Source organism: Eleginops maclovinus, chromosome 4 (assembly GCF_036324505.1).
Source record: "Eleginops maclovinus isolate JMC-PN-2008 ecotype Puerto Natales chromosome 4, JC_Emac_rtc_rv5, whole genome shotgun sequence".
NCBI classification, from domain to species: domain Eukaryota; kingdom Metazoa; phylum Chordata; class Actinopteri; order Perciformes; family Eleginopidae; genus Eleginops; species Eleginops maclovinus.
This window is the reverse complement of record NC_086352.1, coordinates 9,047,885-9,062,411: the sequence shown is the minus strand read 5'-3', so window position 1 is coordinate 9,062,411 and position 14,527 is coordinate 9,047,885. Positions and strand designations below refer to the sequence as shown.

The 14,527-nt window shown below is 44.7% G+C and overlaps 1 protein-coding gene across 1 annotated transcript in view; it reads right to left on the bottom strand.

Annotated features, from left to right (window-relative positions):
• The window catches only part of fto (FTO alpha-ketoglutarate dependent dioxygenase), a 116,547-nt gene that overhangs the window by 92,782 nt on the left and 9,238 nt on the right, over nt 1-14,527 (bottom strand). Inside the window, exons 2-3 of the mRNA XM_063882507.1 lie at nt 3,803-3,880; nt 2,687-3,713 (exon numbers count right to left, since the gene is read on the bottom strand). Coding sequence (XP_063738577.1) covers nt 2,687-3,713; nt 3,803-3,880 — 1,105 coding nt within the window. The remainder of the gene's footprint in view (nt 1-2,686; nt 3,714-3,802; nt 3,881-14,527) is intronic.

Genomic DNA, 14,527 nt, shown 5'->3' with positions numbered 1-14,527 from the left:
ACAGTTTCACCCAGTGTGACTTCAACTAAGTGGAAAAGTGGAGAAATCCTCACGTTTTCTCGGGGCGGCATGGGGTTTATCCAGTGGTGGAATGTAACAAAGCTCATGTACTGTACTTAAGTACACATTTGATGTACTTGTACTTTACCAGAGAATTGAATTGTGTACGACTATACTTCTACTCTACCTTTACAACACTATATTTATTTTTGAGATTTATTTACTAGGTACTTTTGTAAATACAGATTTTGACACAATACTTAGGAAAGACTCATTTAGTTATGATTCAACCATCCAAAACTGTGTGTGGTTTACCAGAAAATGTGTTTTTTATTCAAAAATATTTCATAGCTCAAGTCTCTAAAATGTGGAGATTTGCTGCTTTTGTTGTAAAATATTCCAAAATATTTAAACATTTGATGCTTTAGTTTTCTCTGCAATGAGTACTTTTGCTCCTAATCCATAGTATAGTACATAGTACATTTCTCCGATCATACTTAAATACATTCCCTTAAGTACTCAATGCAGTACTTTCACTTGAAATTGAGTATTTCTGCAGTGTGTTATGAGTCATTTTAGTAGTAAAGAATCTGATTTATCACATTTATCACTAATGAAAGCTATTTAGAACAATATTAGTTTAAAACCCTTTTTTTCATCTAGAGTACAAGTGATGGCCAGGTAATGCAGTTCTAAAACACTATGATAATGCCGAAGAAAATTAAATAAAAAGTAAGGAGTGCAATGATTAAATCAATAGCTCCCAAACAATGGATGTAAGATGTAAGCCTTTGTCTCCAGCAAGTAAGAATCACTTAACAGCAGAGCAAAGATGATATGTGTTGCTGTGGTCAGATTGGCTGTTAGCACAGGGCCGTTATGCCGTCATTATGCCGTGCAAGAGGAAGTTGTTGGATAAAAGCCCCTGATGTTGTTTAGTGAGTTTGTGAGAGTGTGTTATTGGACAGCAGGAGTCCTATGATATTCCAGTTTCTGAACCCATTCACTGTAACCACCGCCCCTCCGCTTCCATTCTTACACGGCAAACTAAGAAAACGAGATTTGGCTCGGCTGGCCAACACCCTTCAGCAAAATCAATACTAAAGTCTTTCTGGGCCTCTCTGCCCCACAGCTGCCTTTTCCTTTGCTCAGCACGGATAAATAGTAACTTAATTTCCAGCCATTGTGCTCTGAGAGCCAGCTAATGACAGTACTCCCCGAGGCCTCAGGAATGGGGGAATATCATCCTCCCTGCCGGAAAACGCTCAGTTGTGGCAGATTCCTTTGGATCACCACAGCTGGGAAAAACACTCAGAACAAATCTCTGGCTGAAGCATAAAAACAAGGTGAGGTTGCTCAAGGAGAAGACAGTCTCTCAATGAAAGCAGGTGTCATTTTTGTTTCAGGGACGATGTAAGATACAGGAAGTTATTGTAAAGATGTCCCAAGGTAATCATTTCATTAGCCTAGTTCTGGGAGTCCTCTGCGTCAGCCACTTAGATACAGCACCACAGCGATCTACACACACTTTTTCTTTCAAGTCTGGAGCTGCTAAGCACTGCAAGGTGTTACGCCATGGTGTTTGAAGCCCGTGTTCACAGGGTCAGAGTTGAAATGGCCTAGAACAAATCATTGAAACAGACCGCTGTAGCAGGTGTTTCTGGTTAAACAACACCAATGAAGAAAGACCAGCTGTAAAGTGGGGTGGGATGTCAGAGCAGTTGGCATTTCACCTGTTATATATGGCAGGAGTACAGTTTAAAGACACAGTCTGTGTACAGCTCCCATTGTTAGCAGCACTTGAACTACAGCTGTACCTTCATCTCTCTCCACATCAGGAATACCAGTTTTTTTCTCCTAGACGTTAATAGAATTGTATTGTAAAAATACAATGAGTTGGTTTAGTGTAATTCCCAAACATGAGCTGTATCAAGTGAGTACTATTTTTACAATAAAAATAAGGAAGTGTTTTATCTTTTTATATTAGTCTGAAATTGAAAACTAGACAGAAAAACTGGGAAGCAGTTTCCCTGGTAGCTTTGCATTTGCTCTAGAAAGCAAAAGTTCCCTCTCATTGAGATCCTCTATCACTTGGATCAGCAAGCGCTATCAGCTCTTGAAAGAAGTGCACATTCCATAATTAGGAGACATCGTATCATCTATACAGTACAGTCAAGGAACACTTATCAAAGCAGGGCTCATTATTCCATATCAGATAATTGCACATCGATCATTTCTCGGGGAAATGATTTAGATGAGATGCGGTGTCTGTGATAAGGTCTGTTTGTTAGACTGTGGCATCGAGCTCATGTTAAGAGCTCGGATCCAAATGTCTGTGATCTCCCAACGCACGGTCGGCGATAACGCTGTCAGCAGCAAGCCAGTGATGACATTTGATAATGCCCTGACACTATCACGTAGATGGATCTGATGGCTGCCTCACCAGAGGCCATGTCTACAGCTGCTGCAGCGCTGCTGTAGGGCCGTCACACACAAGGTTAGCTGTATCTGATCGACAATAAAGCGACAGAGATAAGTTGATGGGATTTTGAAATGAAAGAGCATCTTAATTTCTAAAACAACATGCACAAGACTAGCATGATATACCTTGGATTTAAAATCCTCGACAATTGGTATCCAGTTAGCAAAATAACAACAGGTAAGCTACTTTAGATCCGACCCTTACCTTTGTCACTGTGACAGCTGTAGCTGTAAACAGCCACTGGTGTGTGACTGATGAGGTTCTCATCGTGGTGCCACCCTACTGCCATCTTCCCCATGCCATAGTAAGGCTCTTCTTTGAGCTGGCTCATAGCTGCTGGGTCCATGTAGTTCAGCAACGTGACATTGAACTTAACGGGACCGGTGCATGCAGGCGGAGGACTCGGCTGCGAACAGCCCTGCCTGCTCGCTGCTTCCTCCTTGTCCTCAACGTGGTGATCTGAGATGTGCTTCATTTTGGCCACAGGTTTCCCCTGCACCGGGAGTCCCACACCTTTAGTCTGTGAGCCACTGATGGCCTTAGGCGCCAAGCCGGGACATTTTCCTTCATTGTGCTCTGGAGCTGCTGGGACGCCACCTGGTTTGGCCTCGGAGGACTCTCCTTCCTCACTGCTGTGTATGGACACAGTCTCCCATTCCCCTTCCTGTTTTGACCCAGAACAACCTTCTTCACTGTGTTTAGACTCAATGTCCCACTCCTCACTGTGCTTGGACTCTGTGTCCCCCTCCTCACTCTGTCGGGACTCTGAGTCCCCTCCTTCACTGTTCTTGGAGTCTTCACTGTGTTTAGACCCCGTGTCCCCTTCATCGCCCAGTTTGGCCTCCACCTCCTCCTTCACACATTGTGTCAACCTGTCCCCTTCCTTCAGCTGAGACACATCCAAACTGAAGAAGGTGTTGAGTTCCCACAATGCTTTGCAAGCTGCACTCAAGTCAGAGTCGCAACAGTTTTGTCCTTTAACCTCAGGCTCCTCGCTGTGCCAGGGGATGGCAAACAGCCGTGTGTCCAGGTAGCGGTAGGTGTGGCCCGGTTCGCCCAGCAGAGTCCGTGACACAGCGGTGAATACGTCTCGCTCACGGATGCGGACCAAATCCCTCAGGAGGCAGCCCTTCCTCCTCAGGGTGAGCAGAGCGGCCTGCACACGGACATGGAGATCAGCAGGCACCGAGCAGGATCTCCTCAGGACCAGGCCTGAGTAACTGGAGTCCCACTTGGAAACACAAGAGATTTTCATCAAGATCATGACAAACAGAAACAGAAAAAATGGATCTGAATCATTCTCATTTGTGGCAGGCTCACCAGTTGCTGATAGCCCCGATCAGGAGGTCCAAGAAAGGGAATCTTCTGGTCTCCCAACTCATGCAGTAGCCTCCGCCTCTGTAGAAGACCACACAGTAAAATAGGCTGATAAGTAGCAGCAGGGACCTTTTCGATGTAGATAAAAAAAGTTGTTATGTGTATAACTATTGGAGAATATAGGAGAAGTAGGCAAATTGTATATGACTGAATTCATGGAAATAAATATGAGTAAAACATCAACCTTCTAACACCAAAGAGCTTTGATTAGACACTAAAAGTACTTCCTGAGATGCTATTTTTTACAAAAGTATGCAGTGTTTGAGACACAAATCTCTGAAAGGCATGTATGGCCTACATACAGTAAGGTTATACCGCCACTCCCAGTCTGGCTTTAAAGTACAGGAAACATTATATTTCAGTACAAGACAGCACTTTCCTTGAGGGAACATGGTATTTGCTGACGTGAAAACATTTCCATACATCGCACCCCGCCTCGCTATAAATATATTCTTCAGAAATAAAGAAAGTGTGAAAAGTCACAGTCACAGTACAGGGGCTAACAATAACAAACTGTAGGACTCAAATCAAATCAAACAAACTATTCGGGAATAGAATGATTAAATGAATCGTAACAAACGTTGCCCTCAGATCGAGCTGAGATAGCTGTGGAAGCTGGTCCTTTTTATTGACGTCTCACATTTTTATGATTTTGTGAAGGCTGCCATGGGGTTCCTCACAACCTTATAAAATATGCCCTGTGCCATACAGAGCTCCCTCAATAAAAATGTCAACCTGGTGGGGGGATCAATGTGCTTTTCACTGGGATGCATTCCATTCTGACCTGTAAATCCATTGGCAACTGGCATAAAAACTATATGCCCAAATAAATTTCACAACTATTTCCCCTCCCTGCGATGGTATGTGTAGGTGGAGGCGTACCTCATATTCATTCCCCACAGGTGCACACACACTCTCTGCATGGAGTCTCCACAGCAGAGGAAGCAGAAATGTCACCGACATGCCACTGTCTTTTTACATCTTTAAAAGTTTTGCATGAATGGCCTGTGCCCTGTGTATATTTCCGAAGACATTTACAACAGGCGTCTCACATTTCCACTGCCCTAATAATGCCAAATACCTCATGTGGCACACTGCGGGGGAATATGGGAACCGGCTGCCAAAACATGTCCTGACTTTTAGAGTGATATAAAATGTCCCGTTAATATATTAAAGTTCAGGTATAAAAAGATGTGTGTCCTCCTGACTCTGAAGGGGGCTGGATCAAAAAGAGGGCAAGTGGTGAAAAGTATGTGCATTAAAGACAGGAGGGAGGAAAACAGATCCCAATAACGCAGGCGGGAGGAATGGGAGGGCATCAGATCAGAAGCGAGATTGGTGAAATCACCTTCAGGGATGAATCTTTACCTTAGGCTAAACAACACAACACCTGCTGAAAGTTTTCTTAAAGGACGCACACAAGTCTACGGGCCTTCCAAGTGTTTTTTTTCCCTGGAACAAACAAATACAGACTTGCAGACGGTTGGAATCTAAAAAACAAAACAACATGCACTATTCATGGCCAGTCTGCATTCAAAGGCTGCTGGAAGAAATTGACAACCTGACATACATTCGTTGGTGTCAAATTCAAACTCATGACAGAAGCTCAAGATATCAAGGTGAGGCTCTGGGCTAGTGTTGTAGTGTGTGTGTGTGTATGTGTGTGTTTATCTGTTTGCCGCTGTGAGTCTGTACAGATCCATATCCTGGCATCCATCTACTGTAGATGCGCGCACATAAGTAAAAAACTTACAGTCAGCTTTAGTCACACTGTGCAAACCACTACTGTGTACACAAGCATGAAAGTGTGCCCTCTTCCTGTATGTGTGTGTATGTGGGTGTGTGTAAGGCTCCAACAGATATACAAACATACATGCCCATCCTAAAAAAAAAAAATAGCGTAGCCGGGGTACGGAGCATGATGCCTCAACGCCAATCGCACACAACCAGGGCTGTCACACACATGTCAAAAACATCAAGCTACTCAGAAATTCCTCAGAAGAAAAGGAGAGACAAGAAGTTACCGGAGCCCTCTGAAGCAGATGGACTCTCTCAGTATCAGAGGGGTGATGTGTCTGTCTTGCTGTCTCTGTGTCTGCACCACAGCACAAGGAAAAGCCACGAGACGCAAAAAAAAAAAGGTCTGCGTTTCCACTCAGACCCGGCAAACAAGATTACCAATCCCATAATAACACGGTAGCTTCACGGTAGCCCCACCAACAGTCTGCGCTGAGTGATATATCTGATGCCTTTTTTTAATCTCTCTCTTCCTTGATGGGATTATTCCCTCAGCCGGACTGTTTATCACAGGAAAACATATTAGGTAGAATAGAACTCAATGGGTTTGCTTTGATCTTGGCCTATAAGAGATATCAAACTGTGTACCATATATTTATTAATTTCATTTATCTGTGACACTCTAACAGACACTTTCTTCAAAGCGTTCTTGGCAGAGTAGATTAATGTCCAGCGCTTAGCATCAATAGCTCAGAAAAAGCCAGATAACTGCGCCGCTACGGGGATAAAAACACTTGCAGCCTAACTTGTGTCTGCCCCAGAGGGTGCATTGGAAAGTACAGTGTGTGAAATGACTACTGAGGGAGTGGGACAAATGTGTCCCACCGGACTTGTCTGGATTTGGCTGATGCGTCTTAAACTGTAGATATAATCTACAATGTAGAGTAAGCCCTTACGATGGCTTGATAAGTAGACGTGTCACCCCATGTGGAAGCTCTTCCAGTGCTTTCCAGTATGAGGACATTCTTATTATCATCATGGTTGAATTTACTTTTGTGTAAGGCAAGAAGTACACCATATCTGTGTGGCCATGGTTCAGGAGGTAGATGGTCGTCCACCTTCCAAATGTTGGTGGTTCTAGTCCTGCATTCAACATGTTGATTTGTGATTGGGCAAGACACTTAACCCCAAGTTTGAACGGGTCGATGCTGACTTGTACTGTAAAGGACTTTAAGGAATCGCAAAGATCGGAAAACTACAATATGAAAGTACCATTGAAGATGCACAGTTCTTTAAGACCTCAATCCAAAGTAACGCAGCATTTCTTTTTTGATGCAGGTGCCACAAAGTGCAGACAGACAAGAAAAACTCAGGTCTGGAACAGTACTCGTCTGGCCCCGGGATGACGTGATGAGAGATAGCTGTGTAATAGAGCTCCGTGTTGAAATAGCAAGCTATTGGTACTTGTGTGACACCCATTTCAGAACTGGTGTTCTTCTGCAAAAGTGATGGTGAATCAACAGTTTTGACAAGTCGGCTGTAAAACGTCGAACTCAAACACATAGACTACCAGTGTACATCAAAGGCGCTTCCGTCCCGGTCCATTTGGCACCGGATCGCAGAATGTCGGGAGCTTGTGTGAAGTGACACAGGGCGTAGAGAAGGGCAGGGAGGGCCCACCACCATCAGAACATTTGTGTTTGCATGTGTGATGCATGTCAAGAAAGGAAGTCTTCAAAAGAATTCATCTTTGATCTGAACTGAAGAGAACACTTTAATCAAAAACCCAAGGCTCCTCAGCTAACTGCAGGTGTTCATAAAGGTCACCACAGTTTGAGGTCTACCTCATCTTCAGAGTATGCCACTGACTTGAACTATGGTGAGATAACACAGCACCTAGGTGCCACCACACACAGGAGCCGATACAAGCACACATGCAGAGTTTCCACTTCCACACTGCAGGGTCTACCTTATACATAGGCTAAAAAACAGAAGCTTAGCACCAGTCAGAACGTTGGAAATGACATTTTCACACATCATGTTTCTTAATTTCATGCATAAAAGAATCATTCAGGGACAAAATGAACAACTTCTTACTTCTGACTATGTTTACAGCCACACTCATTTATTTTAAGAATACCAACAAGAAGTTTGACGGCTAACTGGGTAAGTCAATGGCTAACTGGAATGTGTGAGAGTTGACCTCAGTGCAGGGTTGTTGGTAATGTGTAACCCTGTGTCTCCACTCTCATGCTCAGGAGCAGCTCATGAATATGAATTAGACTGTGAGAGCTAAAGGTCAATCAGGAAGACGTCACCAGAAGCATCTAAAAAACAATTGGCTTTCAGCTTCTTTCATGCTGATCCATTTTCTGGGTAATCTGTTATTATCCTGAGATGTATTAACAGATTCAATTTGCCATGTACTGTGGGTCTAGCCTACATTCACCAATCACATTTAATGCAAGGTCATTCATCTAAACTCATCATGCAGATAAACAGATGTTTAGGTCAGTTATTAAGAATATAATCCTTAGCTTATTTCACATATGAAGACATATTGCAGGTTCATTACAAGTAAGGGTTTTATTCAAAACTTAAATCCAGAAACCTGGATTTGTTTTGCTTTCTAGGATCAGAAAGGAAGAACAAGTTCAGAAATAACTGCAAATACAAGCTCTGCTATAACCAATGCATATTGCTATCAAATCAATGGCGTGAACATCGAGTATATATTGACAGACACGTTCAGCATGTGTTCAGAGGGAGTCCACAGGTGGGGTACGTGATGACAAATGGCAGACAGGCCGGCTCGGGCCCGTTAATTGTTGTTGGAGGCTGAAGGCTGCGCTGCTCATTTCACCTCGCGACAGGTCGGCAGGGGACGTGATCATTAATATTAGAACATTTCCATCAATCTACCTGAACACGAGGCCAGTCATTTAAAGGGCTGGCGCTGGGCAGACCTTTCACGCCCTGTTTATAACACTGATCCAAGCACATTACCAGAGCTGTGGGGGACCACTGCCACTCATTAATTACATTCACACACACACCTTAATTGGCTGCCGGTCACATCTGAAAAATGTCACAGGTGCGAGATAAGGTACACTAACACACATCCGATGAGACTCACATCACAAGTCCTGTCTTATTTTGGACCTTGTGTGCCGTTTTCTCCCATGAACACTTACTTAAAATCCCAGTCATCCCAGGGTACATCTGTCAGAGGGAGGGTATGTGTCATGTGTGTGAAAGAGGAAGAGATGGAGGAAAAAAAAAAAGGCCTGGACCTCATCTGTTTTTTGATCTCTCTCGCTGCACCTTACAGAGACACCCGGGTCTCCGGATCAATCATTCAAAAGTATTTACAAATGCACAAAGCCCGCCACAGACAGGTTGGCACATGGCCACTCTGTTTAAGTGCTTTTCAATGTGTCTGTGGTGTCAACATCTATTTCACACTTATCTACACCTCAAAGAGGGAAAAAAAAGATGTTTCTGTGACCTTTAGCAAGTGTCAAATCTGGAGAGAGAAGAGAGGGAAAGAGGGGAAAGAGAGAAGGGCGATTTAAGAGATCTGTCGATGTACGCATTACATAACCTTTTTATTTATCCGGGAGAGATTGACTGACTGAGCATGCTCTTTATCAGAAACATACTCGCGGCTTCACAGTCACACACAGGAGCGGCTCAGAACATCTAAAGAGTTCTGATGGACAATAAACGGTTTTTTTTCCGCCGGAGGACCCTGGGGTTAAATGTCTTGTTTAAAAGGCAGCTGGAGCTTTACACCCAGTGCAGGATTCAAACCGGCAGCCCTGTTGGCACAAAAGGCGTATGAGCTCTTGGCCACCATCACGGATATGCAAGGGCCGTTTTGCCTTAATTGTTAGTTTGTGGCCAGGCCATAATGTTTCCATTAAGATTATGTCGATAGAGAAAAGCTTTTTAGTTTTCACCTTCAAATTACAACACGCTTTCATGAGGTCAGCTGTTTTCCATGTGGAATGGACAGTTTTAATGCAGACACAGTCCCTTGGTATTCTGGGAAGGAGCAGTTCAGTAAGGGGTAAGTAAATGGAAAGAGTGAGGAATTGAGGAAGGGGAGAGGGATGGAGGGAGGAAAGAGAAGAGAGGAAGCAGAATGCTGATTGAAAGACTGTGATTAGCCGTTTTCAGCGGGGCACCGGGGCCACTGAGTTGTTCTAACAGGGTTGTCGCGTCTCGAGGTGCAGTCAAGGAGAAGTCAGTGCTTTAGAAAGCTCCCTCAATTTCCCCATTTCCCCCTCCCGCTCTCATACGCTCTCACCATCCAGCCACACTTTTTCCTGCCCATCCACAAAAATCAATAAAGCTGTGCAAAGTGCAGCCTGGCCCAGGGGGAGGGCTGGCTAGCTGGATGTAGAGCTTACTGGGAGGACAAGAGGCGTCCTCCAGGCCCTCATCCCACAGGCAGTGTCAAGGACAGACCTGAGTACCAGAGGACTGAGGCCACCAGATTGCCCTTCCCCTCTCTCCCTCTTTCTGCTGGCCAGGCTTGGCTGGCTCAGCGGGGCAGAAGAGATCGATAACAGGTGGAGCGTTTAAAATCCCCAGCAGCTCCGGAGGCCGGCGTTACGCTCCTCAGAGCCCGAGCGGACCAATACATGGCTCAGGCCAGAGCAGCTGGATGGATGGATGAGTGGGTGTACGGTGGTCGCACCTAGTCATTGAAAGGTTTGTGATTTGTGACAATAAACAATTCAATAGCACTTAGCCGTACACAGTGTCTGAGGGGTGTAGAGCCAGACTCTTCACACACTCCGCTGTTGTCTCAACATCTCACAGATCAGTAGCATTCAGGCAGGTCAGGCAGACCAACTAGTATCCCCTCAGTATTTCAGCAGGCCTCAGATTGTATAAAGCATGAAATATGCCTTACAAAAAAGGGAAAAACTGGCATCAACTATCATTGTCAACAGCAGTGTTCCTCATTTCCATACAGTAGGCTCGACGACGACGTCTGTACATGATGTGGATGAAGTGTGCTAGGAGGATTTTAGTCCTGCCGTGTGTCTCCGCATGTGAGTGACTGATCACAGTGGAAGTGGCTTGTGTCTCTAATCCAGTACCACTGTTAGACTGAGCAAAGACCCGGCTCTGTGTACTGCGGCACGGGTTGATCAAACCCATCATGTGACAAGCAACCTCTTCAAATGACGATGATTTCCCAGCTCTGTGTCCTTCCGGCTCCATATTAGATCATCATCTGACACTACCGAGTCTGGTACTTCATCTGGGATAAAGATGATGTGCAATCCGACCGGAGGGGCTGGGAGTCAAGGGTAAACGAGGGGCTGAGGCTGGGGTACTGTGCCGGATTGGATGACAGCTGTGACAATTATCATGTGGTATATTATAACCTTATGCTAAACATAAGATTTGATAAAGTATAGTGCTTGACAAAACACTTCAAGGATGTTTTACCATCAACTCAACAGTCACACATGACACATAAAATGAGCCATTTGTAGGGGGGGGGGGATGAATAACAGATCATACAACATATCAAAAATAGAGAGGATACTGTCTACTTCAGTTTCCCCTGTCCATTACAGAGTGACTAGTTCTCTGCTATCATATCATGTTTTTTCAAAAGAAAACTAGACCGACAACCTCTTGAATTATTAGTTGGGACCTGTTTGTTGGAACTTGTTTTGAATCTGGTATTAAATAACAAGCTGGAGCAGTGGCATACGTTTAAACACTGACAATCACCTAAGCCACTAGAAAAACAGATGTGTGCTGAGCATCTAGGACAGGTCTAATTCTATCTCGTGTAGTTTTTGACCCAGATAAACTGGCATTATGATGTGACCTCAGATTAATATTAAATTAAGGGCTGAATATAATTTGTGGCTGTTTACACTGTCGTCAGCCCGTCTTCCTGGAATCCCGGAGCAGATAAGTTTGCTATAATGGCATTAGCCAAATCCTGAAGTATAGCAGACGGCACTTGTCTTGCTTGAGAAGCCACCTCATTTCTTTATTTATTTTTCCTTCACTCATTCTGAACAAAAGGGGAAATATTCTACTAGGAATTGAATAGCCTAATCCTCTTTTCACTCTTCGCAGTAGCTTGAATGGTGACAGATTAACATTATGGAGGTTTACAAACCCAGCCATTTGAAAATGTAATTGCTGGTGCCACACCGCATGCATGTGTTGAGGGTTAATATTAAAGCTTTGACACACAAAGTCAGGGGGGGGGGGCCAGGCTGGGCCGGACGGAAGTCAACTGTCACGTACGTATCAGGGAGTCGCAAGCTGTCCCAAACCCTTGCTAGGCCCCATAGTTACTGTTCACTTCTGCTAATTATTACAGCCAATCAGAGGGGTTAACGGGGCGGAGCCTGGCCAGACCATGTTCTGGGGCATTTAACAGCTGGCAGGAATGGAGGTGAATGCATTACACACTGCCCTCATCCAATAAAAATAAAACACCCTGACATCTGAGGTGTACTTAGCACAGGGAGGAAGTGAGGGAGGCAAGAAAAGGAGGGAGGGTGCTGTGGGGTGAAGGGGAGAGAGCATCAGATAACATGATGTCCAAGTGCCACCTAGTGACAGCATCCCATCCTCTCTCCAGAGCGTCAGGGGTTGGGTTGGGTTGGGGGGGGGGGGGATTAGACAGATGACCCAGGATATTATAGGATTGGATCAAAGCATATTGTTCCTCGCAGGGATATATCATGCAATGAACAGCCGAAACCATCAAGGTTTCAAATCCAATTACAACTTACAGTAAAAATATGACATTCTACGTAGACTTTAATCATTTTACATCTTGTTTCCACAACCAAATCATGCAAAAACTTCCTCGAGTGACCCCCGGCTGTCTTGAGTTGGCGGAGTGGGCCTGTAGCACTGCACTGGTATGCTGGTGGACCCGGGCTCTTATAGGTCCCCTCCCCCTCATTAACCCAGGTATAAATCACACTCTGCCAGTGCCCAGAGGTGAGAGGGATGAGAGTGGAGGTGAGCTTGAAATAATGCTTATGTCACGCCGGGTCAGCCCTCCATTACGGCCGTTTCAAAAACTATTAATCTTGCTTGTAGTCAGTGGCCTAGAAATAATTACTTCATCTAACCCATGTAATACAGCATGACCAGCAGTCGAGCCTGGTCAATTTGAGGCTGGGGAGGGAAGATGGGGGGGGGGGGAAGACAGATAGAGACAGAGAGGGAGTGAGGGAGAAAGGGGGGAGAGCCACAAATTACCAGGTCCTGTCTCCTGCTACTGGGTGACTGATGTCCTGCTCACTTCAGCTGTGGCCTTTTACACTCTCAACACTGATTTAGACACACACACACACACACACACACACACACAAACACTGAGAGGCAGATCACACATATGTACGCAAATGAATCCATAATGTAATGCATACACACATTAAGCAACGAAGACACAAATCAGATTATTTTAAACAAGGGTTCAAACCCCTTTACAAAATGAGAAGTGATCACACAGAATTAATGGAATAAACCTTTCTTCCCGACCACTAAACACTTTTTTTGTATAAACAACAACACAAGTTATTTATATATTCCAACCAAATGCCACAATCTTGCAAATTAATTTGATTTGGCATGTTGTGCCACCTGCTATCCCTAAGTCAACCTTGCATTTAATTTTGTCATTTCAGAGGAGCGCGATGTTTATGCAAAAATTTGCCAGAAATAAAACCGGAAATCATAAATATTCAAATAAAGCCACCAAAATATGCACGGGAAAACATTTTCTTTAGTTATCAGTCAGAAGCAATTTTGAAAGCCATGATATTACACGCAGAAAATTTCCAAACCCCACAGTGTGTGTAAACAGAGGAGCTGCTGCCTCCATGAACGTCACAGGAAGTATGTATGGAGTGACATAAATAAATGCAACCCTGCAGTGGCTGTCACAGCTGGCATTGCAGGTGCAAATTTAATTAGTCAAGGTGAAGTCTCCCTTGTTGTCTGGGAAGGGTTGGGGGGTGGGGGGGGTCCTCGCCATGCACGGCTGTAAACACGCACTATATCCTAATCAGGTGTCACCGCGGTGTTTGATCAGCCCGCGAAAACTTGTCACGAATCCCCGGCAGATAGTGGGCCGAGGGGGAGAACAAAGGGAAAGAGCTGTCACGAGAGAACAGGGTGGTGGTGCTGATGGCAGTGGCAGTGGATGAAGAGAGTTTGCCCATTAGCAGTCTCCGTCGCCTATCTCTCTCCCACTCCCCTTAACGTCTCTCCTCCTCTTGTTTTCTTTCAGTTCCTGCAGTACACCGTTACTGTATCTAGCTCCTCCACTCTGAGGAAATCTCATCCACAGTTGTCATATTTACACTTCACAAATGCCAAACCCCCAAAGTAGTACACTACTTTTGTTTACCTCCCCAAAAAACCCACACATGTACAGAGATACTCGTTTTGTTTTTATCAAGCGCCATTCTAAAGTAGTCGGTTCCTCCTGAAAAGCCGGGAGAAGTCGTGCTCACCGCCCGCCCAGCGCCTCCGGGCTGCATTGAGGCAGCGCAGGAATACACGCGCCATTAGATACTGTTTACCTTTCAGTTTGGGTGATATTGAATACATTAGCCGATTGAACCTCCTAAGAAACACAGGCGAGTGACAAGGCCCAATCGTCTTTGCGACTACCACGGTAACTGAGATTACAGGCTAACAAAGAGCAGACAGGGGGAGAAAATATTTAAAACCCGAATAGTGATACATAAATTAATTAAAGGACAAAAAAACAAGTGGAGAATTAAAGTTGGAACATCTGTCAGCGACTTAGCTTCCCAACGTAATACCAGTGTTAGAACATTTATACCCTTGAAGTTAATGATCCCCTCTTTAATTGACAGTCAAGGAAAAGTGGCTGCTGCAGCATCCTGCCGAGACACC